This window comes from Marmota monax, unplaced genomic scaffold (genome assembly GCF_021218885.2).
Source record: "Marmota monax isolate L192 unplaced genomic scaffold, Marmota_monax_Labrador192_F-V1.1 WCK01_AAM20220418_F8-fsc00080, whole genome shotgun sequence".
Lineage (NCBI taxonomy): Eukaryota > Metazoa > Chordata > Mammalia > Rodentia > Sciuridae > Marmota > Marmota monax.
The window spans coordinates 2,210,041-2,235,273 of NW_026694750.1; the positions used below are offsets into that span (position 1 = coordinate 2,210,041).

The following is a 25,233-nucleotide window of genomic DNA, read 5'->3' on the forward strand; positions in this document are numbered from 1 at the left end:
TAGAGTAAACATTTGTCAACTTTATTTAACATTTTCTTTTTTCCAACTGTAGCTTCATATCTGACTAAACAATTGCACAATTATAAGTATTTTTTTTTCTGAAGAAGAATTATAAACCTTCATCTGGAGTGGTATAGGTAATAAATATAAATTATAAAAAAATAAATTATTCTATTTTTGTTGGGAATTTAACCATGATCCTGTTTCTATTGTAGAACAGTTTTTAACAAACCATAAGAAGCTCTCTCTGGGGCTTGGCGCAGTAGCATATGCCTGTAATCTCAGCAACTCAAGAGGCCGAGGCAGGAAGATCACAAATTCAAGGCCAGCTTCAGCAATTTAGAGACCCTCTATCAAAAATAAAACAAAAATATGGGCTGGGGTTGTAGCTCGAAGGTAGAGCACTTGCCTCAAATGCATGAGGCCCTGGGTTCGATCCTTACCCATAAAAATATTTTTATGCACCACATAAAAATAAAGACATTGTGATAATCTACAACTAAAAAAAATTTTTAAAAATAAAATAAAAAAAGGACTGGCAGTGTAGCTCAGTGGTAGAGGGCTCCTGGGTTAAATTTCCAGTACTTAAAAAAAAAAAAATTTAAATAAGATGAAGAATTCCTTCCCTTATCCATCCTGGTGGAGAGCCCTGCAATAGGCATATATAAAATGTCAATTCCTTTCATAACTAAAGTTAGGCTTGGTGGGGGTTGATTCTGTTTTTTTTTGAGTCAGGATCTGGCTGTGTTGCCAGGTTGGTCTTGAACTCTGGGCTCAAGTGATCCTCCTGCCTCAGCCTCTTAAGCAGTACCCGGCTAGAATCAGAATCTGGAGTGGACATTTGCTTTTCACACTTTGTTTTCTCTTGTGTGGTACTTATTTGGAATTAGTTTCATTAATATTTCTTCAGGTTTTAGTGAACTACTAGTCTCTTAAAAATAAAGTGATTTGTACATTCTTTTTTTTTTAAGGCCTTATTAAAAACAGTCATCTTAACCACTCTGATAAAAAGAAAAAATAAATCTTATTTTAATTTCCAACTGACTTTTATCAGATTTTTAAAATTTTGTTTATGAAAGATAAAGATTTCTTTCCTGAGTTACAACACCAGATTGTTTAAAATCTCCAGAAGAGTGATCCAAACTGTCAAGCTGTAGCATTTCTATGACTTCGCCTCTGAAGTGTTTCTCTGCAAAGGAGCCAGGACAACCCCAACATTCCTATCTTCGCTCTCAGAGCTGTACAAATCATGCTTTTCAATGTATTCTTGGACCAGATCTGGTACCAAGTAGCGAATGCTCTGGCCCCTTCGGAGGGCTCTCCGGATCTTTGTGGATGAGATGTCATTGTTGATCCACTCGTTCACCAGGTGAATGTTGCTCTGGTGTTTCCACAGCACATCAGACTCATAGATGAATTTCTGAGCATCACTTCCATCCCGAGTGACACATACCAGCCCATAGTCTGCCACGATTCGGGAGATGTCCTCACTCTTCCACAAATTGGGCACACCGAAGGACTCTAGTAAATCTGCCCCACACAGCAACTTCACCTCTGGCACACCTGGGAGGAAGAATGAAGCAGAGTTTCAGAGTTGGCTTCTCCAATAACCCCCCACAGTTACAATGACTATATGTATGTGTTTTTCAGGAAAGAGAGTTCAATTTTTATAAGATTCAGATTTCCAAAAATGATCCCGGACACCTCAAAAGCTAAAGTGCACTGCAGGAGAAGTAAGCACAGAGCACCTTTCACTCTCTCTTCCTTCATGAAGCCAACAGGGCCACCTTCTGGGCACCAGATGTGAAATCCCAAGGGCGGCTGCTCAGCTCTGGAATCTGAATTATTCTAGTCTTGGTCTCTTTGGAGTGCTGGTGGAACTTACGAACCTTTTGTTTTGGGCTCTAGGGATTTCTTCTGACTAGAATCCTGTCTTTGTTCCAAGCACTTCCTCTTCCGTCCAGACCTTTCAACCACAGGTGAGTTCTGCCTGTGGTCACAGTTGCCAGCCTCTAGCTTCTCTTGGTGGTGTCTATAAAACAACATAAAATAGTATTTCCTGCTTTCTTATGATGCTCCACTGAAATACTGTCCCTTTGAAGATGCTTAAGTCTCTGACCTAATGGTAAAATGGGGTGATATTCAAAATGTTTCATCACTGGTACCCACAGCACCCCACCAATTAGGATGGCCAGTACAAGGTCAATCCTAGGAAAACACAAATGGTGTCTATCACCATTTTTTGTGTCTGTGCCACAGCAGCAGGAGTCAACATGAATTATTTATTATGCCACGCATCACAGTAGAACCTCTGTGTGAATTGTCTGATTAAATCTTCTCCATTCCCATATCATAAATATCATTATCCCCACAATGAATGGGAAGATGGAGGCTTAGGAATGCAACTCTCCTTGTGGCAGAATCCCTGGAACATAGGAGGTATTTGATAACTTTTTTGGGGGTACCAGGGATTGAACTCAAGGGCACTCAACCACTGAGCCACAATTCCAACCCTATATTTAGTATTTTATTTAGAGATAGGGTCTCACTGAGTTGTTTAGCACCTCCCTTTTGCTGAGATTGGCTTTGAATTCATAAGCCTCCTGCCTCAGTTTCCTGAGCCTCCAGGATTAGAGGCGTGAGCCACCACACCGGCTTGACAACAATTTGATTGAATGAATGTTTTGGTTGTCACAAAGAAGTGGGATGACTCTCCCCTTTTTATCAGAATCATTTGTCATCCCCATTAAGAGGGGAGCCCACTAGTTTTGCCCACAGTCTTTGGGCTTGTACATAGCAGAGACAGCATTTGAACCCAGTAGTCTGGTTCAGACCCACACTTCTGACCACCAACGACTGACCTAGAACCACACGCCAGGGATAAGGACCTGGAGGGCCAAGGGTCAGAGGCCCCACAGGAAGACACACAGGCAGATGTGTGCACAGCTCCATTCGGGGTGGGAAGAGGGTGCCACCACCTTACCACACTGTACCATTACCTCAGGTCCAGGAGCCACATTGTGGGACTCACTGAGGGGCCGTTGTGCTCTTAAATCCCTTCCCTCCTGAACAGCTGAACTGAATATGTAATAGGTTACCACAGAGCCAGAGAGAGATAGGTAGGACTAGGTTCAGAGCCTGGTCTGATTACAGAATTTTTTGCCAACAAGCAGAGGAGACTTTTCCCTGCCAAGCTTGAAAAGTGAGTCCTCCTGGTAAGTTCCTGCTGGACACCATCTGCCAGCTCAGGGCTCAGCTCTGCCCTAAGCACACTGCCCAGAGGGCCTCACAGCAGCTTCTGATGTGACTGGGTTTCATGATGAGACTCTCGAGAGAGACCTGGGAGGCAGGGGTTATTATTACTCTGGGGCTGAGCAGCCTGACAAGTAGCCTCTCGAAGTGTGTGCATGGCTGCGGACTCCACACTCCACTGTCCAGTCCCCAGCGTCTGGAGCCTGAGGCAGCTTAACGGCCGCAGAGGTGGCAGCAGGAGAATTGATTTCCTGATCTCCCACAGCAACTGAGGGGGCAGGACCTTGAAATACACGGTGGCATCCACTCTTCCAGCTCTTCTAAACACTTGTGCCTGAGCACCTAAACTCCCCTTCACTTTAGTACTCAGAGTGGCCTCTATTTCTTACTCTGACCCCGCCCCCATACTATCAGTAACCAGAAGGCTCAGAACTCTAAGAACAGAAAGTTTTTTCAGAAAGCTTTTTAAATTTGCCTTCAAGATAATCAAAGAAATAATTAGATATTACTTACTCTGGCTTCTGAACCCTTAAGTGGAAGTTTTAAAAGTATTAGCACAGAGGTCTGTGGTATTCCCATGTCCCCGAGCAAGCATCACCTACAGCTCCTCATCCTGAAGCCCCCTGTTTCTCTCTCATACTGAAGACAGATGACAGCAATATCCTTCTGCAACTCTGCCTTTCTGACCTGAGGCTCAGACAGGCCAGGCAGACTGCCTCAATTTCCTGACAAATATTGCAGGGTACCAAACACGGGGACATCTCAAACCACGACGACAGACACAAAGGCTAAGGAACACCCAACCTCTGTGCTGTGTTTTATAGCCTGTGGTGCCCTTCCATGGAAATGGCACAGCCATGTCTTTCCAGCTCTGGTGACAGCTTTGCAAATCTGTCCATTCAGATGTAAGACAGTATTGAAACATGGCAAAAAGAAGGCACAGAAATGATATTAATTTCAGTATTACTACCTCAGCACCTTAACAGTCTCTGTCCACTCCTTCTGAAGACTTTCCCACGTGTCCACCTCCACCCAGTTGGAAGTCTTGGTGGCAAGTTCTGCCATGATGATTCGGTGGTGGGCAGGGATGAGCCCTTTCTTCTTATATGCATCACCAACAGGAGAAATTATGCCTTTGATAACTCTATATTTTCCTGGATAAAGAGTTAGATTGGAAATTAGGAATAAGAAATTTTGTGCACAGAAAATATTATGATTTTTATTTATTTATTTATTTTGTGGAACTGGGTTGATTGAACCCAGGACCTTCCACATGCTAGGCAAGCACTCTACCACTGAGCTACATCCCAGCTCCCTTTTTGATTTTGGTTTTAGTACTGAGGATTGAACCCAGGAGTGTTCTATCACTGAGTCACATCCCCAGACCCTTCCTTATTTTGAGACAGGGTCTCACTAAGTTGCTGAGGCCTCAAACTTGCAATATTCCTATCTCAGTCTCTCCAGTAGCTGGGATTAGAGGCATGTGCCACTGTACCCAGATCAATATTACTTTTGCAATCACAGATTCTCTTTCTTTTTTTAAAAAAAAACAACAGTGATTTAGATTTGTTAATTGATTGAAACTATGATAAAATATACATACATAAAACTTACCATTTAACAACTTTAAATGCATAGTTCCACAGCATTAAGCACAAGCAACCATCACCAGAACGGATACTCCTTAATTTTTTCATCTTCCCCAACTGAAACTGAGTTTCAGTTGGGGAGATGATGGTATGGTGGGGGGTTGAACTCAGGGGCACTCAACCACTGAGAGAATACCCAGCCCTACTTTGTGTTTTAGAGACAGGATCTCGCCGAGTTGCTTAGTGCCTCACTTTTGCTGAGGCTGGCTTTGAACTCGTAATCTTCCTGCCTCAGCCTCCCAAGCTGCTGAGATTATAGGTATGTGCCACAGCGCCTGGCCTGTACAGTTTACAATTTGATTGGTATTGCCAAATTACCTTGCAAAAAGCTTTAATGGATTTGCATTGTCCTCCTAGAGTGTATGCAGACCGTTTCTCCCCAGTCTCTAATACTGGACATTATTGAGTTTAAAAACTTTTGTCAGTGTGAGGGGCAAAATATATGTAATTTTTAATTTTGGTTCTGAGATTATTGGAATTAATTAAGGTTGAACATCCATCCATCCATGTGCATCTAACAGAAAATTGCTTGATGATTTATGCAACAAAATAAAATGTGTGTATATACAAATATTTGCATGTAAAACTACAGAAAAACGATTGAAGGGTGAATTTTATTTTATTTTTGGTATTAGGGACTGAATCCAGGGGCACTTTACCACTGAGCTATACCCCACAGCTCTTTTTATTTTTCATTTTGAGACAAGGTCTCCCTAAATTACTCAGGGTCTTGCTTAGTTGCTGAGGCTGGCTCCAACTTGTGATCCTCCTGCGTCACTGGGATTACAGGTATGCATCACCACATTTGGCTGGAAGAATGTATTTTTAAACTATTAACAGTGGTTGCCTCCAGAGAAATGAGAGGTGAGCATTTTATTTCATATACATGCTCTTTTATAACATTATTTATCTCTTAGAGCATATACATGGTGACCATGAAGTATGGAAACATAAGTGAATAATCATAACAAATGATTTCTCTCTTTCTCTCTCTCTCTTTTTTCCTCTTGTACTAAGGATTGAACCCAGGGACACTTTACCACGGAGGTGCATCCCCAGTCCTTTTTATTTTTTATTTTGAGACAGGGTCTCCCTAAGTTGCTTAGGGCCTCACTAAATTAATGAGGCTGGCTTTGAACTTGTGATCCTCCTCCTTTAGCTTCCCAAGCCACTGGGATTACAGGTACGTGCCACCATGCCTGAGGAAAAGATACAGTTTTTATATGCATGATGTAAACCTGTTATAAAATGAATCCCTGGATAAAATGGAATTATATAACCATAATGAAAGCAAGGTTTTGTTTCCTTTTTTCATAAGGGAACAAAAAAGCTCAAGTGTGTTTTTTTTTTTTAATATTTTTTTTAGTTGTTGATGGACCTTTAATTAATTAATTATATGTGGTGTTGAGAATCAAACTCAGTGCCTCACCGTGCTAGGCAAGTACTCTACCACTGAGCCACAACCCCAGTCCTAGGGGTTTTTTTTGTTGTTGTTGTTATTGCTTGTTTTGAGATGAGGTCTTGCTATTTGTGGCCCAGGCTGGTCTTGAATTTCCAGGCTCAAGTGATCTATCTTCTTGCCTCAACCTACTAAATAGCTGGGTCCACAGGTGGGTACCATCATACCTGGATGAAACTTGCATTCTGAGGATCATTGTTGCTTCTACTGAGCTCTAAATACATAAAACTGAATTTTTATTCTATAGGCCAGTAGCCAGATGCGTAGACATTCCATGGACATACCTTACCTGCTTTTGTGTTTGTTTTGAGGCAGTCTTGCTGGTTGTGAACTAGTGCTGGGACTACATGCACACACCACTACATTTAGCTCCTCACCCTTTTTTGGCTAAGTCTCTGTGCAAATGAGTAGGGAGCATGTTTGTACCTTGTTGATTAATTGTTCACACTGACAGAGAGACCCAATCAAGTGGTTCTTTAGCCTTAAATTGCTTTTCTATTTTTGTACTGAGGATTGAGCCCAGGGGTGCTTAACCACTGAGCCACATCCCCAGCACTTTTTATTTTTTGTTTTGAGACAGAGTCTCCCCAGGGCGTTGCTAAGTTGCTGAGACTGGCAAACTTTGATCCTCTGCCTCAGCCTCCTACGCTGCTAGGATTATAGGCATGTGTCACCAAGCTAACACTTACATTGCTTTTGGTTACTGTTCCTACCTGTTCCATTCAGGTAATCCTTGGCCAGCTCAAATAATCTGAGGTGCATGTTGGTGATTGGATTAAATGAACCACAAGCAAGAAGAACCACTTCAGTTTTCTCTGATTTGTCCATGGTAAGAACTTGAAGTTGGTGCTCTAAATGGAAAACTCTGACATCTTCCTTGTTGTCTACAAAGGAAAAAGAAAATAAATCCAGTTATGTGATCATTAATAAATAAATCAATAAATCCATGTGATCATTTCAAACAGATGGACAATATTTGTCTATAATGATTATGCTAAATGAATTACATAATTGGCATTATTTCCCCACCCCTCCTTTTTAACATAAATATGTAACTCCTATCATAAAGGGAGGGAATCTCCTTCTCTATTCTTTGTGATTTGTTTTGCCCAAAAGAATGTGGGCAGTAGCAATAGGGTGCCAGCTCTGAGCCTAAGCCTCACAGGCTGTCTTAGTCCATTTCCTGTTGCTATAATGGAACAGTAGAGCGGGTGCTTTATAAAGAAAAGAAATTCAGGAGTTCCAAGAACATGATGCTGACTTCCTACTGAGGGTCCCAGGTTGTATCACAAGGTGGCAGAGAAGCAGAAAGGGAACCAGGCACATGCAGAAGGAACTAAGCACATATAAAGTGTTGTATAGTGTTGACCTTACTTTATAACAATCCATTCTCTTGAGAAGTCACCTCAGGGACCACCATGACCTAATTACCTTCCACTAGGGCCCACATTTTAAAGGTTCCACCACCTTCACATTGCCACACTGGAGACCAAGCTTCCAGCACATGAACTTTTGGGAGACTTAGTACCACATTCAAACCATAGCAGAGGCATCGAACCCTTCTGTTTTCAGGACTGCCACCCAGCCATGAAAACTAGCCCAAGCGAGCCTGCTGGAGTGTGGTGGAACTCGTGGAAGAGTGCTGGTGTCCCAGCAGATGGACAGCCAACCATACAGTATGTGACTGCAGCTGTCCTAGGCCAGCCAAACCCAACAAACTTGAGCAGACAGGCAGCAAGTCCAGGTGGAATCAGCCAAACCCGGCTCAGGTCAGTAACCACGAGCTGACCCGACTCACAAGCAAAAATCAATATTTTTGATGGATGCCACTCAAGTTTTGTGATTGTGTTATTGTGGTTATCGTTAACTGAGAGGATATTATCATCTAACAAATATAAATCCTAACACCTGTCTTTAAAAACAGTATTTTCACCTCTTTGTCAACATGATCATGACATCATTTTTTTTTTAATTTTCTTTTTAGTTGTAGATGGACGTGATATCTTTATTTATTTATTTGGTGCTGAGGATGGAACCCAGCACCCCACGTGTGAGGCAGGCACTCTACCACTGAGCTATAGCCCCAGTCCAACATTATCATTTTGCATGGAGTGAGATTTATAATCTACATATATCTTTGTAACATCATTCTATTCAATCTTTCTTAAACCCTAATGAAGTCATGCTAGATATCTGATTTAAAGTATTGGGGACGGAGTGCATTTCCTGGTGGAGCACTTTCCTAGCATATGCAGGCCTGGCTTTGATCTCCAGAACTGCCAAAAATAAAATAAAATAAAAGTTGAGGTGGTGAGGAAGTAGCTCAGTGGTGGAGTGCTTGCCTAGCATGCATGAGGCCCTGAGTTTGATCCCCAACACTGGAAAAACAAAAAACAAAACTGTAATACAATTTTACCAAACTTGTCCACCTATAGAAATCATAACATGGAAAAGGCCCACAATGAAAACCAACCACCATTCCATCCCCTCCCCCAGCTGCCTAAAGGCAACTACTCCTCACCTCTTCAGTTATTTCTCCTGCTAGATTCTACCATAATTCTACATTGTGAGCTTCTGATGCTATTTCTCAAGTTATCAAAATTACAGAGTTCCCAATGACATCCTCCTAAGATCTGTGAGGATTAGTTCTCATAATCCCTTGCTACTCTCTCCCAGACTTCCTGTATTGGCAGGAATCTCCAGAGAAACAGAACCAAAGAACATATGTAATTAGGAGGAGAGATTGATCAGATTTTCTCAAAGGATCACAGAAGCTGAAAAGCTTTACAACGGCTGCCTCAGGCTTCAGACAGGGAAAGTGGCAGCCTCTCATCCCAAGAACCCAGAAGCACCTGGTGTGGTGATGCACACCTGTAATCCCAGAGATTTGGGGAGGCTGAGGCAGGAGGATCACCAAGTTCAGGGTCAGCTTCAGCAATTTAGCAAGAACTTGAGAGACTTACTGAGACCCTGTCTCAAAAAATACAAAGGCTGGGATGTAGCTCCATGGTAAAGACCCCTTGAGTTCAATCGCTAGTACTTAAATAAATAAATAGACCTCTTATTTGTGTGACCTTGATTCAATTACCTCTTTCAGTTTTCTCAACTGTAAAATGAAGATAGAGACAGAACCAATCTCAGTTATTTTGAGTAAGTTTTTATTTTGTGGTGCTGGGGGTGGAACCCAGGGAGGGCCTCAGCATGCTAAGTTCTACTGCTGAGCTCTGCCCCAATCCTGAAGATTATTTCTCAGGATAATACATGGCCAAGTGCTCAGCATATTGCCTGTACCACTGTGTTAAAATGGATGCAAGCTGAAGACTTTGAGGAAAAGAATAATACTGATGATGGTGATGAGGCAGGACTGATTAGAAGAGCAAAACAAGAGAGAAAGATCAGCTACAAAGTAAGCACAGCTTCATTTAAGTAAATCTTTGGGGTAAGAATTAAGAAAGAGATCTGAGGCCATTTCCAAACACACAGTAATCCCAGCTACTTTGAAGGCTGAGGCAGGATCATCTCCTGTGCCCAGCAGGTTCAATGCCAGCCTGTACAACATGATGAGACCACCATCTCAAAAAAAAAAAAAAAAAAAAAGGCATAATGATAGGGATCACAGGGACAGTGCTAATTGTGCATAGAAAATAAAGGAAAGAACAGTCAGAATGGTCAGCATGGCATTAAGGAATGAGTTCAGCTGAGCGCAGTGGTGTACATGCCTATAATCCCAGGGACTTGGGAGGCTAAGACATGAGGATCACAAATTCAAGGCCAGTCTCTGCATTTTAGCAAGACCCTATCTCAAAACATAAACTGGGCTTGGTGGTGCATGCCTATAATCCCAGCAACTAGGGAGGCTGAAGCAGGAGGATTGCAAGTTCCAGGCCAACCTCAGCAATTTTTTTTTTTAAGAGAGAGAGAGAGAGAGGGAGACAGAGACAGAGAGAATTTTTTAATATTCATTTTTTAGTTTTCGGCGGACACAACATCTTTATTTGTATGTGGTGCTGAGATTGAACCCAGCACTGCGTGCGTGCCAGGTGAGCGCGCTACCGCTTGAGCCACATCCCCAGCCCAACCTCAGCAATTTTTAAAAAATATTTTATTAGGGCTGGGGACATAGCTCAGTTGGTAGAGTGCTTGCCTTGTATGCACAAGGTCCTGGGTTCAATTCCCAGCACCAAAAACAACAACAACAACAAAACTTATTAGTTGTTGATGGACCTTTATTTATTAAATGTGATGCTGAGAATCAAACCCAGTGCCTCAAACATGCTAGGTAAGCGCTCTACCACTGAGCCATGACCCCAGCCAGCCTTAGCAAAAGAAGAGCTAAGGGTGGCTGACTGGTAGAGCACCCTAGGCTCAATTCCCAGTATGGGAAAAAAATGAGCTAATAGGTAAGAAGGATTTAAATGCTCCCCCTTCAGTGATCATACCGAAGGATAATACCAGGGTTCACTTGGGGCTATACCCAACCCTGTCGTCCCTATTCCTATCCCCATCCAAACTACCTTCTGCATTATAGTGGTGGTGAAGGCATCCTTCCCACAGTACCCTGGGCCCTGCTGGGAAGCCACTGCGCCTACTCTCCAGGACAGCAGTGCAGGGGCCAGGGGTTCAGCTGATACCTGGTATAGTCCTGGACCTTGCCCATGTCAGGTTTCAGGCCTGCTCCCCAAGGGAGATTAAGTGGGAAGACGGTAAGGCTGAGAGCATGATGTGGGGGCTCAGGGGAGCTGCCTGTGGTCCTGAAACTGACTTCAGAGCCAGAGATGAACAAAGCCCTGAGCCCCTCTGTGTCCTGAGGGAGGAGTTCAGGTTTCAGATTCTGCCTGGGGGATGGGGAGGGGCAGCGGGAAGATGATCTTTCAGCATAAAGGAAGCTGTCTTTGTCCCTTGTCAACACACTCTTGATTGGTTTTGAATAACCAGCAGTTTCATTAGTTCACTGTGAACCCAGCCAGCCTGAGCTCAGACTGGACTCTAGACCTTCAAAGTCACAGAAGAGTTAAGTCAGAGTGTGCTCCTGCCAGAGCAGTCTGTCCTGCAATGGCAGGTGATGAACAGAAGTAGTTTGAAAGCCTGGTGGGAATTGTTCTTTTTTTTTTTTTTTTTTTGAGAGAGAGAGAATTTTTTAATATTTATTTTTCAGTTTTTTGGCGGACACAACATCTTTGAGGATCGAACCTGGGCTACACGCATGCCAGGCGAGCGCACTACCGCTTGAGCCACATCCCCAGCCCTGCTGGGAATTGTTCTTGATCATCCTTGCATTGCTCCAGGTGCTCCAGGGCCAGGGTCACCATGATTCACTTCTGTTTGGCCCACACAGCCTACTACTTGCACTGCTGGCTGCCCAGATCGCATCAGCTCAGACTGTAAGTGTCCCTCCCTACCCACTGTAACAGAGTAGAGTTCATTTCTTCTGAGGCAATCTTGAAGTTTAACTAAAACTTACTTTTAATTTTTAAATCATTGATCTTTTCAAGTTTTAAAAACATTGAGGTGTGAACATTAAAACATTTTTTTAAGAGAGACAGAGAATTTTTTAATATTTATTTTTCAGTTTTCGGTGGACACAACATCTTTATTTTTTTAATTTTATGTGGTGCTGAGGATCGAACCCAGCACCCTGCGCATGCCAGGTGAGCGCGTTACCGCTTGAGCTACATCCCCAGCCCAACATTAAAACGTTTTATAAACATTAAGCCAGTTTTTAAAACATCAACTCTTTCAAAGAAAACAGTGCTGGTCTTGGTTGCGCAGCCTGTAATCCCAGTTCCTCTGGAGGCTGAGGCAGGAGGATCACAAGTTCCTAGCCTTAGCAATTTAGCCCCTAAGTAATTTAGTGAGATCCTATCTCAAAATAAAAGGGCTTGGGATGTGGTTCAGTGTTAAAATGCCCCAGGTTTAATCCCCAGTCCAAAAAAAAAAAAAAAAAATGGCAACCCTGTGGCTTTCCTTTGTCAGATTTTCAGATGCTCGTATAATTAAACTCATGTTGGCCATTTGCTGAATAATATGATTGACTTGATCATCTCTCAAGATTTACAACCATAAAAGAATAGTATTTCTTTCAAAATAGTAAATTTAAGGGGCTGGGGACATAGCTCAGTAGGTAGAGTGCTTGCCTTGCATGCCCAAGGCCCTGGGTTCAATCCCCAGCACCACCAAAAAACAAAAACAAAACACACCAAAAATTTAAGCATATATCTATATTCTTATTCCAACAATGCTATGGTTAGCCAGGTGTGGTGGTGCACACCTGTAATCCTAGTGGCTCAGGAGAGATTTTTATAATATTTATTTTTCAGTTTTTGGTGGACACAACATCTTTATTTTATTTTTTACGTGGTGCTGAGGATCGAACCCAGCGCCCCGCGCTACTGCTTGAGCCACACCCCCAGCCCAAGACGTATAATTCTTAACTCATAGAATTTTGTGTATATTAAATGACAATGCAAAAAATATCTGATACATTTACCCACTAATTATGAATATTAATCTTTTTATATTATGAGTTTTCTTTTGTATTAATAACTTAATATTATTTATGGGTTATAATAGCTATTATTCATATTCTTATTGGAAAATTATTAGATATAATTTTATTCTAATGGAATGGACCTCAATTCATCCTTGCTACGTTTCAAACTTCATCTCTATGGTTTGATTATTATGAAATAGAACCTGCATTTGCTTGAAGTCATTTTATTACCAGACAAGGTAAAAATGTTACCCACTGTGTACCCTGCAGCAAGGTGACAGTGTTCTTGTTTGGCATCACCTCTCTGGTTCTCCAGTTCTACGTTCTGCTAAGGTAAGTTCTACCTGCAGCTCAGCACACAGGTCTTACCTGGGGAGGCGGTCTGGGTGTTGTCTCTGATTCCTGAAACATGTTTAACTGCAGCCTGCCCCATTGTTTCTGCCTCTATTATCAACAGCAGTCACCATTCACCTCTTTGAAAAGTTAAAAATCTCCATACAACAAAGATAGCTGGGATTTGAGCAGACTAGTTGATCAAATCCTTACTTCTTCTAGTATAAGAAGCCATTAAATGGGAGACAATGAGGATGCCAGTGTTATTTATGAATTCCCTAGAGACCAGTCCCAACAGTCTGACATCAGCTAATGTCTGCAGGGCTGAGGACTACATGGGTAACCACAACCAGATTAAGATTTGATATGTTATTTCAGATTCTATGGTGAAAATCAATCTTGGCAGAAACAACCAAATCAGGCTGGGTGTGGTGGTACGCGCCTGTAATCCCAGCAATGTGGGAGGCTGAGTCAGGAGGCCTGCAAGTTTGAGGCCAGCCTGAGAATTTTAGTGAGACTCTGTCTCAAAAAAATAAAAATAAATAAATAAAAAGTGCTGGAGATGTAATTCAGTGGTAAAGTACCTCAAGCTCAATCGCCAGCACTCCCCACCAAGAAAAAAGACAAACAGCCAGTTAATAATTTCATCACTGAGCAAATGAGGCAAATACAACTTGATATGTTTAAAATAAAAAACTGCAATCCTAAAAATGTGAAATTCTAAAAAAATATGAAAACTGAGAATCCAGTTGAGGAGGGAAAGCTTCAGAGCTAGTTGTAATTAGCCTAACTCAAATCAACCAAGTCTCAGGATAGAGGATTCATGTGCAAGAAGGTATGTTTCTTTACAAGGTCGGAATTTCCACAAATATCAAATTAGAATGAATTAGAAAAGTGGTAAACATTTGTTCACTGATTTAGACTATTGGTAACTGTCACTATTAACCAAGTTCTAAAAAGAGAAGTGAGTTTCCTGGAGCCAAGATGAACCTTAGCACCAGAATTAAGATTAGGAATCAAGGATTACGGCTTGGGAGGCTGAGACAGGAGGATCGCAGGTTCAAAGCCAGCCTCAGCAAAAAAGTGAGCAATTCAGTGTGACCCTGCTTCTAAATAAAATACAAAATAGGCCTGGAGATGTGGCTCAGTGGTTGAGTGCCCCTGAGTTCAATCCCCAGTACCAAAAAAGAAAAAAAAAGAAAAAGAGAGGAAAAAAAATAAAGGTAGTGCTTAGAAGATTTCTTATAATAGGTCAAGAATTCCATGTCAACCACATTATTGAATTCCAGGCCCAGGTCATCTCGATACTGCAGTCAACCTCTCCTGACCAACCTGGTGGGTAACATCATCTTTACTTTCTTCACAATTGGTAAGTGTGCGGTCAGTTGCCCACCACTCACTAGATTTCTCCCATTCGCTAGACACTGCTAGAACACAAATGGCTAAGATAGGGTTTTCTGCTTTTCAGGCTCACAGACTGGATATTAAGAAAAAAATTCACATTTAAAGTTCAAGTGACCAGAAGATTTTAAACATTCCCTTGTACCTCTTGCAGCTGTCCAAAATTTTTGACTATGAAACCTAATAAGTTTGTATTTAGTCGAATACAAATGCTTTAAGTTGTAAAATTCTTTTAAGGTTATAGTACTAAAGTACCAGATCTAGTTATTCACTAAGTAAATGGTTATTAAGCAAGAGATGATAGAAGGACTGGGTGTGTGGTAGTGGCATGCCTATAATCCCAGTGACTGGGAGGCTGAGGCAGGAGGATGGTGAGTTTGAGGCCAGCCTGGGCAATTTATTGTGACATTGTCTCAAAAACAAACAGATAAATACAGCTGGGGAAGTACATCAGGAGTAGAGTGCTTGTGGGAATGTGCAAGACCCTGGGTTCAATCCCTAGAAACACACACACAAAAAAAAAGAAAGAAAGAAAGAAAGAAAGAAAGAGATTATACTGGTTAGGGAAATAGGGTCATTGACAGCTTGAAGCAAAAAAGCATCACTGAATGGCTGAGGCTATAACTCAGCGGTAGAGCTCTTGCCTAGCCTACTCAAGGTCCTGGGTTTTATTCCCAGCATAACAAAACAAAAACATGAAGAGTGTATTTCTGAAATGTGAAGTTTTAGGAATATTGTAATCCATAGATTTCACTATACTTTCCTTTGTGGAAACATATATAAGAATAATGAACGGTGGAGGAGCTGAGGGTGTATCTCATTGGTGGCATGCGTGCTCAGCATATGCAGAGCCCTGAGTTCCATCCCCAGCACTGAAATTCTATGTTGAATTTTTAAAAAATAAAGTATTTATTGTTGTAGGCCTAGAAGAGAGTCTTTTACAACTCCACAAGAGGCAGTATAGTATAATGGGGAAGGGTTTTAGAGGTCAGTCCAAATATTCACTCTATAATCAATGATGAGTTACTTAAATTTCTTTGAGACTCCCTTTGATTATTTATAAATTGGTGATAGAAATACTTGCACCATAGTTTTGATGTAAAGTTTAATTGAGAAGAATCACTTAAAATAAAATAAAGAAACCAAAGTCAGTTATTATTATTAGCATTGCACATATCAAAGGAAAACCTTAGTCTAGCTAGATTTTGTGCATTTCTGTTCCATAGGAGCAAAGTAGGGAAGCAATTTAGATTTGGGTTGGGGAAGTGGCTCTTTGAAAAAACGCTTGCCAAGCGCTTTCATGAGATCCTGGGTTTCATCCCTAGTACTACAACCACAACAACGACAACAAAAATGTCAACTGCAAATTATATTTAGATGTGCACTCAAGAATATGATTCTGAGGTGATTAACCTGGTAAGCCAATGCTGTCCCCTCCCTTTTAGGTCTTACTGTGCTGCTTCTGCAGATGGAACCAGTCCCACGAGCACTGAAGAGGATGCATTGTGTATTTGGTGCAGGATCCTTCAGTGAAGGAGTCTGCACCATGGTGTTAACAATTTTGGCATCAGACTGTGTACGTTTTTAAATACTGACTTTCTAAAGGCTCATCTTAATCTGAAAGTTTGGCTATAAACAATATGCCATTAGTCTTCAATATTTATTTTCTATTTACAACAAAAATAAAGATATGTAGAAATGGAATTCCTAATTAGACACGTCACAGTTAAAACATTTTTCTGGGGAGGTTAAAAACATTCTATAAAAGGCTGAGGGTGTAGCTCAGTGGTACAGAGCAGGCTTAGCATGCACAAGGCCCTGGGTTCCATCCCCAGCACCCACCACCACACCAAAAAAAGGAAAAGAAAAATTCTACAAGCGATTTTTAAAAAATGTTCTTTCTTTTTTTCTTTTTGATGGTACCGGGGATCAAACCCACGGTGCTCTATCACTGATCTACACCCCAGTGTCTTATTTTTAATAGTGTTCTGATTAAAAGACAAAATATTCCTCACAGTGCTCTTCTCTTCTCAAATACAGGAAAAAACAACCCCTGAACTTTACTACTTGTCAGTGCTGCTGTCAGTGGGCAACCTGGTGTCTACAGGTAAGCAAACCAGTGCCCCACGTGGCCGTACCTGTCGGATGCTCACCAGTCCTTCCAGGAAAGTACCTACTCACTGAGAAGGAGCATTCTATTGCAGGGGAAGCCCGGGCTCCTCTCATGGCAGGCACTCGAAGAGCCAAAAAGCGTGAGAAGCAAAGGAAAAGGAATTTAGGAGGGGATATAAAACCATCCTCTCCCCTTATTTCCACTCTACTTAACTAGAGTCCATTCTCTACCCTCCAGTTCTTTTCTCAGGCATGGGGCTCATCCAGCTGTCCAGGGTGACCTGCCCAAGGCCAGAGGCTAAAGCGACAGTATGAATTTGACCTTCAAGTCCTGCTGGTCTCTAACCTCAGATATACATCCCAGGAAGGCCAAGTCTGTCCCACCAGCACTGCCACATGTCAGCAAGCAGGTGATCATCTCCTGCTTTGCTGCTTCTTGAGTAAATGATCAGCTGAACGCTATGGCCAACTACAGGAGGCACGCCAAGACCAGTCACTTGGAAGAAAACTGTTTTTAAGTATTAATGAGCACTTTCAGGTATAAATAGGAATAGGTCTACTGAAATCACAGGATTGCCATCACAATAAACTCATTATTTTGACTTTCTAAACCTTATTATTATATTTTTAATATTTATTTTTTAGTTTTAGTTGTACACAATACCTTCTTATTTATTTATTTTTATGTGGTACTGAGGATCGAACCCAGAGCCTTGAGCATGTTAGGCGAGCGCTCTACCACTGAGCCACAACCCCAGCCCCTTATTATTATTTTGTCCAATAAAGTTGGCAGTATCTGCTGGATGAATGCTACAGAAATAAATGCAGATAAGCAAGGACGTGGTGGCCCATGCCTGTAATCCCAGTGGCTCTGGAGGTTGAGGCAGGATCAGGATAGTGAGTTCAAAGCCAGCCTCAGCAAAAGTGAGGTGCTAAACAACTCAGTGAGACCCTGTCTCTAAATAAAATACAAAATAGGGCTGGGGATTTGGCTCATTGGTTGAGTGCCCCTGAGTTCAATCCCGATACCCACCCCCCCAAAAAAACAAAAAAACAAAAAAAACAGAAAACGAAAGGAAAATACAAATCTTAATAATCAACAAAGGTTTAGTTTTGAAAGAACACAATGATTCAGACTGCATATTTGAATGAGGCTAACTTGTTGCTTCTTGAAAAATGTAGTGCAAGAGGCTGGGGTTGTGGCTTAGTGGTAGAGCGCTCCCCTAGCACATGTGAGGCCAATGGTTCGATCCTCAGCACCACATAAAAATAAGCAAAATAAAGGTATTGTGTACAACTAAAAAGTAAATATTTAAAAAAATGTAGTGTGAACCTGGCCTGGTGGCACATGCCTGCAATCCCAGCGGCTCAGGAGGCTGAGGAAGAAGGATCATGAGTTCAAAGCCAGCCTCAGCAACAGCAAGGTGCTAAGCAGCTCAGTGAGACCCTGTCTCTAAATAAAAAGTACGAAATAGGGCTGGGGGTTGAGTGGCTCAGTGGTTGAGTGCCCCTGAATTCAACCTCTGATACCCTCCTCAAAAAAGGGTTGGAGATAAAGCTCAGTGGTAAAACATGCCTGGATTCAATCCCTAGTAGGGCCACCCTCCCCACTTAGTGGGGAGTGTAGCTTGGTAGTAGAGTGCTGGCCTAGTGTGCACAGGCCCTGGGTTCAACCCTCAACACCAAAATGCACTGAGATATTTTGGAGTAAAAATAATAATCTCTTCCCTCTGGATTACAACAATCTTTTGCATTGATGGTCAGTTGTTTTCTAGAGAAAATAGCGAATTGATCCACATCATGTCTTGTTACTTACTTCTATGTGTATACAGATTCTGAGGTATTTTAAGCAGAGGCTAGTTACACAAATGCTCTCACGTTAGAACCCGGGGCACTTAAGGGGCCCAGCCCTTTATATTTTTTGATTTGAAACAGGGCTTTGCTAAGTTGCTGAGGCTAGCTTAGTTACATTTTTTTTAATATTTATTTTTTAGTTGTAGATGGACACAACATCTTTATTTATTTTTATGTGGTGCCGAGAATCAAACCCAGGGCCTCGCACGTGCTAGGCTAGTGCTCTACCGCTGAGCCACAACCCCAGCTCCTACTTTTTTTAAATATTCATTTTTTTAGTTATAGGCAGACATGATATCTTATTTTATTTTCATGTGGTGCTGAGGATTGAACCCAGTACCACGCATGTTAGGCGAGCGCTCTACCTCTGAGCCACAACCCCAGCCCTAGTTCCACTTCTTGAGGAAAAGAACAACATTTACTGGCAGGAGAAATTCAGTATAAACATCTTCCAACACAGTATGATAGGCATAGCACCTTGACAGATGGAAAAGACTATCATTCATCTGTTTCTCTGTCCAGGTATAGATAGAGGGGGAGGTTTCCAGCAGAAGCACACCATCTATCTACCCTGCAGTTTTCTCCCCTACCCCATGGTATTGGGGATGGAACATAGGAGTGCTCTGCCACTGAGCCACATCTCCAGCCCTTTTTCTTTTTTCTTTTGAGATAGAGTCTTACTAAATTGCCCAAGTTGGACTCAGACTTACATTCCTCCTGTGTCAGCCTCCCAAGTTTCTGGGATTATAGGCCCTTGGCTATATCACAGTTTCTGAGCACCTTCCAATACCAGACTTAGTGCTAAAAATTAGGTACTAACCACCTGAATAATACACATTAAAAATGAAATTTCCTTTAAATAATTGTATTATTTAATCATCAACAATTTATAACAGGGGCTGGGGATGTGACTCAAGCGGTAGCACGCTTGCCTGGCATGCGTGCAGCCCAGGTTCGATCCTCAGCACCACATACAAACAAAGATGTTGTGTCCGCCGAGAACTAAAAAAATAAATATTAAAAAATTCTCTCTCTCTCTCTCTCTCCCCCCCACCTCCCTCTCTCTTAAAAAAAAAAAAAAATTTATAACAAAACAGCTTTTACTTTTCTAGAACTCATTAACCAAAATATTAAAATTTTGAATGTCAAGATAGTATTCTTGATAGTATTTCAAGAAAGTACTCAAGATAGTATTTCAAGATAGTATTCTTTACTGGGCATGGTGGCCTATAATCCCAGGAACTCAGGAGGCCATCTCAGAAGGATTGCCAGTTTGAGGCCAGCCTCAGCAATCTGGTGAGACCCTTCTCAAAATAAAAACAGTTGGAGTGGAGCTCAGTGGTAGAACAACCCTGGGTTGTATGTCTGATACTGTCCAAAAGAAAATATGTCGCCAGTGTGATTTGCTAATAGATGGAATGTGAACTGTGAAAGAAGCAACAAGTGTGATTACAAAAACTTTTGGCAGAAGCAACTAAAAGAACAGCACTGCCTAAACTGAGGGAAAAAAAGATAGCCACGATAGGTTTAGGGGGAAGATCAGCCCAGGGCAGGGAGTGTAGTTTGGTAGCAGAGTGCTGGCCTAGTGTGCACAGGCCCTGGGTTCAGTCCTCAACACCAAAAAAAAAAAAAAAAAAAAAAAGAAAGAAGGAAATGGTGAAGACGCAGGCTGGGGGTACAGCTCAGCTGTAGAGAGCTTGCCTAGCTTGCCTAGGCCCTGGGTTCAAGCCTTAATGTGCGCGCGCGTGCGCACACACACACACACACCTGAAGGTAAGAAAAAAGGCTGAATTTTGGGCTCTTCCTTACATTTACTAAACCCATTTATTTAATTTATTTACTTAAGATCCCCACCTGAACCAGGCATGGTGGCGCATGCCTGTAATCCCAGTGCCTTGGGAGGCTAAGGCCAGACGATCTTGAGTTCAAAACCAGTCCTGGCAACTTAGAGCAAGACCCTGTTTCTAAATTTTTATATATATATATGGCTGAGGATGTGGCTTAGTTGTTAAGTGTCCTTGGGTTCAATCCCTGTTAAAAAAAAAAAAAAAATCCTCAACTAATTGTATAGATAGTTAAGTTTTAAAACACTGCTCTGGAACAATTTTAAAAACAAAGCTGTTTTGTTTATAAATTCTTTCTGTTTGGCTGGGGATGTGGCTCAAGCGGTAGCACGCTCGCCTGGCATGCGTGCAGCCCGGGTTCGAGTACAAACAAAGATGTTGTGTCCGCCGAAAAACTAAAAATAAATAAATAAATTCTCTCTCTCTCTCTCCTTCTCCTCTCTCTTTAAAAAAAAAAAAAATTCTTTCTGTTGATGATTAAATAATTATTTCAAGGAAATTTCATTTTTAATGTGTATTATTTAGGTTTTTAGTTCCTAATTTTTAGCATTAAGTCTGGGATGTGGAAGGTGCTCAGAAACTAGAATATAGCTAAGCACCAGAACACCAAAAAGTACACACTGTAGTATTGTAGTTGTATGGTCTAGATTAGAGACAATGAAAGGTAAAACAGGATGGTGTCAAGAGTTTGCAACCAGTCCAGCTAATTGACTGAAGGAAGGAAGAAATAGGAAAAGAATAATATTTCTTACTTGAGTGACTGATCAGTTGCATGCCTCTAGACAAAGAGGACAAAAGGGAACACAGATTAGAAGGGTTAAAGATAGCAACTACCGTAGTAGCCAGGCTTGGTGGTACATGCCTGTAATCCCAGCCTCATTCCCTCTTAAAATTGGGAACCATCTTGCCACAAAGCCATGAAAAGCTAATTTCAGCTTTACTGTAAATTACTGTAAATTCTGAACTAGCTTGGAATGCCTGCCCGTGCCTTGAACTCACCCATGCCTGGCTCTCTGACCAGATAGCAGCTCTCTCTGAAACTTTAGTGATGCCTCATAAATCTTGGCCTTCCCTGGCCGGATAACGACCCTCTCTGAGGCTCTAATGACCTTCATAAATTCTGATATCGGGGCCAGCAAAAATGTAAACTAGCCTTTGTGTTATGCTCCTCAGAGTTTTGTTATCTGTAACCTGCTTCCCTTTTGTGTAACTTTCTGGGCTATAAAGCTGGGCTGCAAGAAAGCTGCAGTGCTGTCCTGTTCCTGCAATTATTGTTGGGAGAGGCAGCCCGGCTGGTCGAAATAATAAGCTTGCTTTAATTTGATTTTAATTGGAGTCAGTGGTCTTTTCTTTGCGTCCTGGTCTAACAAGAGGCTGAGGTCAGCCTCAGTAACTTAGCAAGACCCTGTTTCAAAACAAAAAGGGCTGAAGATGTAACTCAGTGGTTAGGTGCCCTTGGGTCCAATCCCAGGTACAAAAGGGAAAAAAAAAAAAAAAGATAATGACTACTGTTTTATAGAGGTTGAATCTGAAGTATTGAAGTGGTCTGTTTTCCAATGCTATTACAAAATACCTGAGGCTGGGTAATATGTAAGGACAAAGGCTCACAGTTTTGGAGGTTGATAGTCCAAAATTCATCCTCTGGTGAGGGCTTTTTGGCAGTTGGTATCACAGCAGCAGCTCATGTGAGGGACAGAGACCAGACAGTGACAGGAAGCCAAAGTGCAGATAGGCCAGTTTTACTCTTCAATAATATCTCTGTGAGAACTAACTAGAATCCCATGAGAACTGTGTCACTATACATAATAACAACAAACTGGGAAACCATTCAAAAACTCAAATGTCAATCAAGAGATGAATGAATGAGTAAGAAAATGCTATCTATCTACTTATAGGAATAAGTTATAAAACATTTTTAACTGGATACAAATAACATGGACAAATTTCACATTTTCAGTGAAAAGCACCAGAACACCAAAAAGTACACACTGTAGTTTTCTAGTTGTATGAAGTGTTAGATAATTTAACCTATGAGCGAGGCATATCAGTGGTTCGCTAAGATGAGCTGGGGATGGGAAATTCACAACAGAGAAGAAAGCATCTGGGTCCTGTTGATGGAATCCTCATTTTGTCTTCTGTGCTTTTGATAGGAATCATCTACTTGGTCTCTCTGGATGGGCATGTTCCTTGTATATATAAATCCAATTTATTTATTTCACAATGATGATGATGATGATGACGGTAATAACAACAAAAGCAATATTCACTGGGTTCTTCTTATGAGCCAAGCCACACACTGCACTCTCACACAATTCTTAGGACAACCCAGTGGGGCAATACTATTATTATCACCCTATACTCTTGCCTTTAAAAAAAAAAAAAAAAAAGATGAGGAAACTTAAGCCCAGTCAGGCAATTAACTTTCTCAGGATATCTCACAGCTAGAGTAACATGCTTCATTCTAAAAATTCATGTTCTTATCTATTATGAAAAACTTACAATGGCATAAACTATCTGCTGGTAGATATTTAAATGCGGACCAGGTGTCTGGAAGCCCTTGATTCATGGTACCTCTTGTTACTCGCTAGAATATCATTTGCTCTAGCATTTTCCCTACTTGTTCTCTGGGATCCCATCCCAAGTCCAAGATGAAGTGTCCTAAACTTCTTCAGCTTCCACATAACATCTATCTGATTTCCCAGTTATGATTCTCAGATGAGGATACTTTGCTCAGTTCTGTCTACTGTGACTATCTACCTAATATTCCTCTTTCTCTAACCGGAACCCAAACCAATTTATTACTCATGCACTAGGAATGTTTTCATTATTCATTAACTCTAAACAAGAACCCAAGGCATGTAAGAACACCCTCAGCACAGAAATGCTAAATCAGATTAAGTCACTGAGAAAGCAATTACAATGCCTACATAGTAAGACCTTTCCTGCATACCTTCCAAGATTGCACACACTCAAACTAGCATGAATACCTGAATAGAAAACTTTACCATCATTATTAAAATTAAGGGAAGTAGCCAGGCACTGTGGTGCAGTTTTGTAATCTCTGCCTCTCTGGAGGCTGAGGCAGGAGGATCACAAAGTTCAAGGGCAGCCTTAGTAACTTAGTGATCCTATCTTAAAATAACAAGGGCTGGGGATGTAGCTCAGTGGTAAAGAACCCCTGGGCTCAAATCCTAGTACTTCAAGAAATAAATAACAAATAAACAAGTAAATAAAATTAAGAGAAGTGCACTGTGAGCAAAGGTTTATTCAGCAAATTTTTCAAATGTGTAAAACAAGGAAGCATACTTTCCAGTTTTGTTTTGTTTGGCACTATTTGTCACTGAGAGTTGAATTTTACCCCAAATGTTGACATCTTCGAATACATTAACATACCAAAAATTAAGGATAATCGCTTTAACTTAACAGGTGTTTCCTTTGAATCTGAAGTGTTTTGCAAGGTAGGCTAAAATATGGTCTAGAAAAATGGTTTCATATCCAAATTGTAACTGAGGAAAAACTGATTGTAATAAGGAACTCTATGATTAGACAAATCCTACAGAAACATTTCATTTCGCAGAGTTCTATGATATTCAAAGTTGGAAGTTTGCCCTTAGAGGCTGACATACAAAATTTAATAACTGTACCCTGGAGACAGTTTTGCTGTAATGCCCTATGGATTACAGTATGATAGAAGTACGAGAGAAAAAGAAAAAAAAGGTAGGAAGGAGACATGAAGGACATGGAAATAAAATTTTAATTCGGAAATACTGCATACTTTTCCAGGTCTGTCATTCCCCAAGACAGTCTCTCTCCCAGGTCTGTTACTCCCAAATTTCGGGGAAATCTGTAAATCTTAAGATTACTGCTAGTTCACCCACTTATGAAAATAATCGTGTGCACTGCTAATTAGCCCACCAATAAATATATTAAGAGAAATTTTCAGGTTAAGAACATTTTAAGAAATCTATAATTTAGGGGATATTCCAACCCTTATCTATCAGTTAAGATAATGGAGAGACCACCTAAGCCAGAGCATCCTGAGAATGACCAGAGTGTCATAAACCATCTTGAGATCCTGGGACTGATGTCATCTTTACACACCTTCCCATACCCATGCCTCACCAAGTTTCCTTCAAGAGTTGGGAACCTCCAAACGAGTCCCACTTTCCAGATGGCCCGCATTCTTCCTTGAGTTTGTACTCCTTGCTTTCCTAAATCAACCTCTGTTTTACTGACAGCGCTGAAGCTCTTGCTCCAGGAACGTCCAGGACCCGTGTCCTGAGTCCAGGGTCCCCCCACTCTGGGAATTCCCCTGGACACCCATTTCTGGGTAATTTTTAAAGTGCTGCCCAACAGCTAGAGCCCTGCGTCTCAAATTGCCTTCAGGAAAGTGGACCCGGCTTTTTCACAGACTGGAAGGAAGGGCAATCTCCACGGTGGAGGGCCGCCTCCTCCGCCCCAGCCAAGCCCAGGTGCCTGCCCTCGCCTCGCTTCTGGAAGGGGAGATTTCCGCCCCAAGGTGAAGGTCAGAGGCAAATTTACCAAGTTTGGGTTCCACAGAAGAAGATAATGGTCAAAGTGTGAACATGATTGCATTCCCCACTGCCCGGACAAGAAGGAGTCTCGGGCTGCCTCTCCCGCGGAGCCCAGGGGCTGAGGGTCGGGGGCTTACCACGCTCTCACGGCCATAACGGACCCAGTCTTCCCGGAGAGGATCGCTGCCCGGACGCCACACAGGAGGACACCGCGGCCGCACTCTCATTGGTTCCAGGAAGCCGGAAGTGCGTGCGTCTGGCGGAAGTGCTCTTCCTGTGCGGTCCGCCCGGCCGGGCCCTCAGG

At 41.8% G+C, this 25,233-nt stretch overlaps 2 protein-coding genes across 6 annotated transcripts in view; one reads left to right on the forward strand and one right to left on the reverse strand.

Moving 5' to 3' along the window:
* On the reverse strand, positions 1-25,201 carry Nmnat1 (nicotinamide nucleotide adenylyltransferase 1). Of its 2 annotated transcripts, none has more exons than XM_046424890.2 (5): positions 25,067-25,201; positions 7,074-7,244; positions 4,223-4,406; positions 1,890-2,032; positions 1-1,563 (listed from the first exon to the last, which is right to left on the reverse strand). In XM_046424890.2, exons 2-5 carry the CDS (start codon positions 7,186-7,188, stop codon positions 1,163-1,165), a joined length of 843 nt encoding a protein of 280 aa, XP_046280846.1. In that variant the 5' UTR covers positions 7,189-7,244; positions 25,067-25,201; the 3' UTR covers positions 1-1,162. The 2 variants fall into 2 exon arrangements, with proteins under 2 accessions (XP_046280846.1, XP_046280847.1); XM_046424891.2 differs by lacking the exon at positions 25,067-25,201 and adding an exon at positions 24,517-24,833.
* The window catches only part of Lzic (leucine zipper and CTNNBIP1 domain containing), a 64,092-nt gene continuing 63,944 nt past the window's right edge, over positions 25,086-25,233 (forward strand). For 2 of the 4 annotated variants that reach the window (XM_058572677.1, XM_046424893.2), the window contains exon 1: positions 25,086-25,232. The gene's annotated coding sequence lies outside the window, so the exon portion shown is untranslated. The remainder of the gene's footprint in view (position 25,233) is intronic. The other 2 variants (XM_046424896.2, XM_058572676.1) reach the window with 2 other exon arrangements.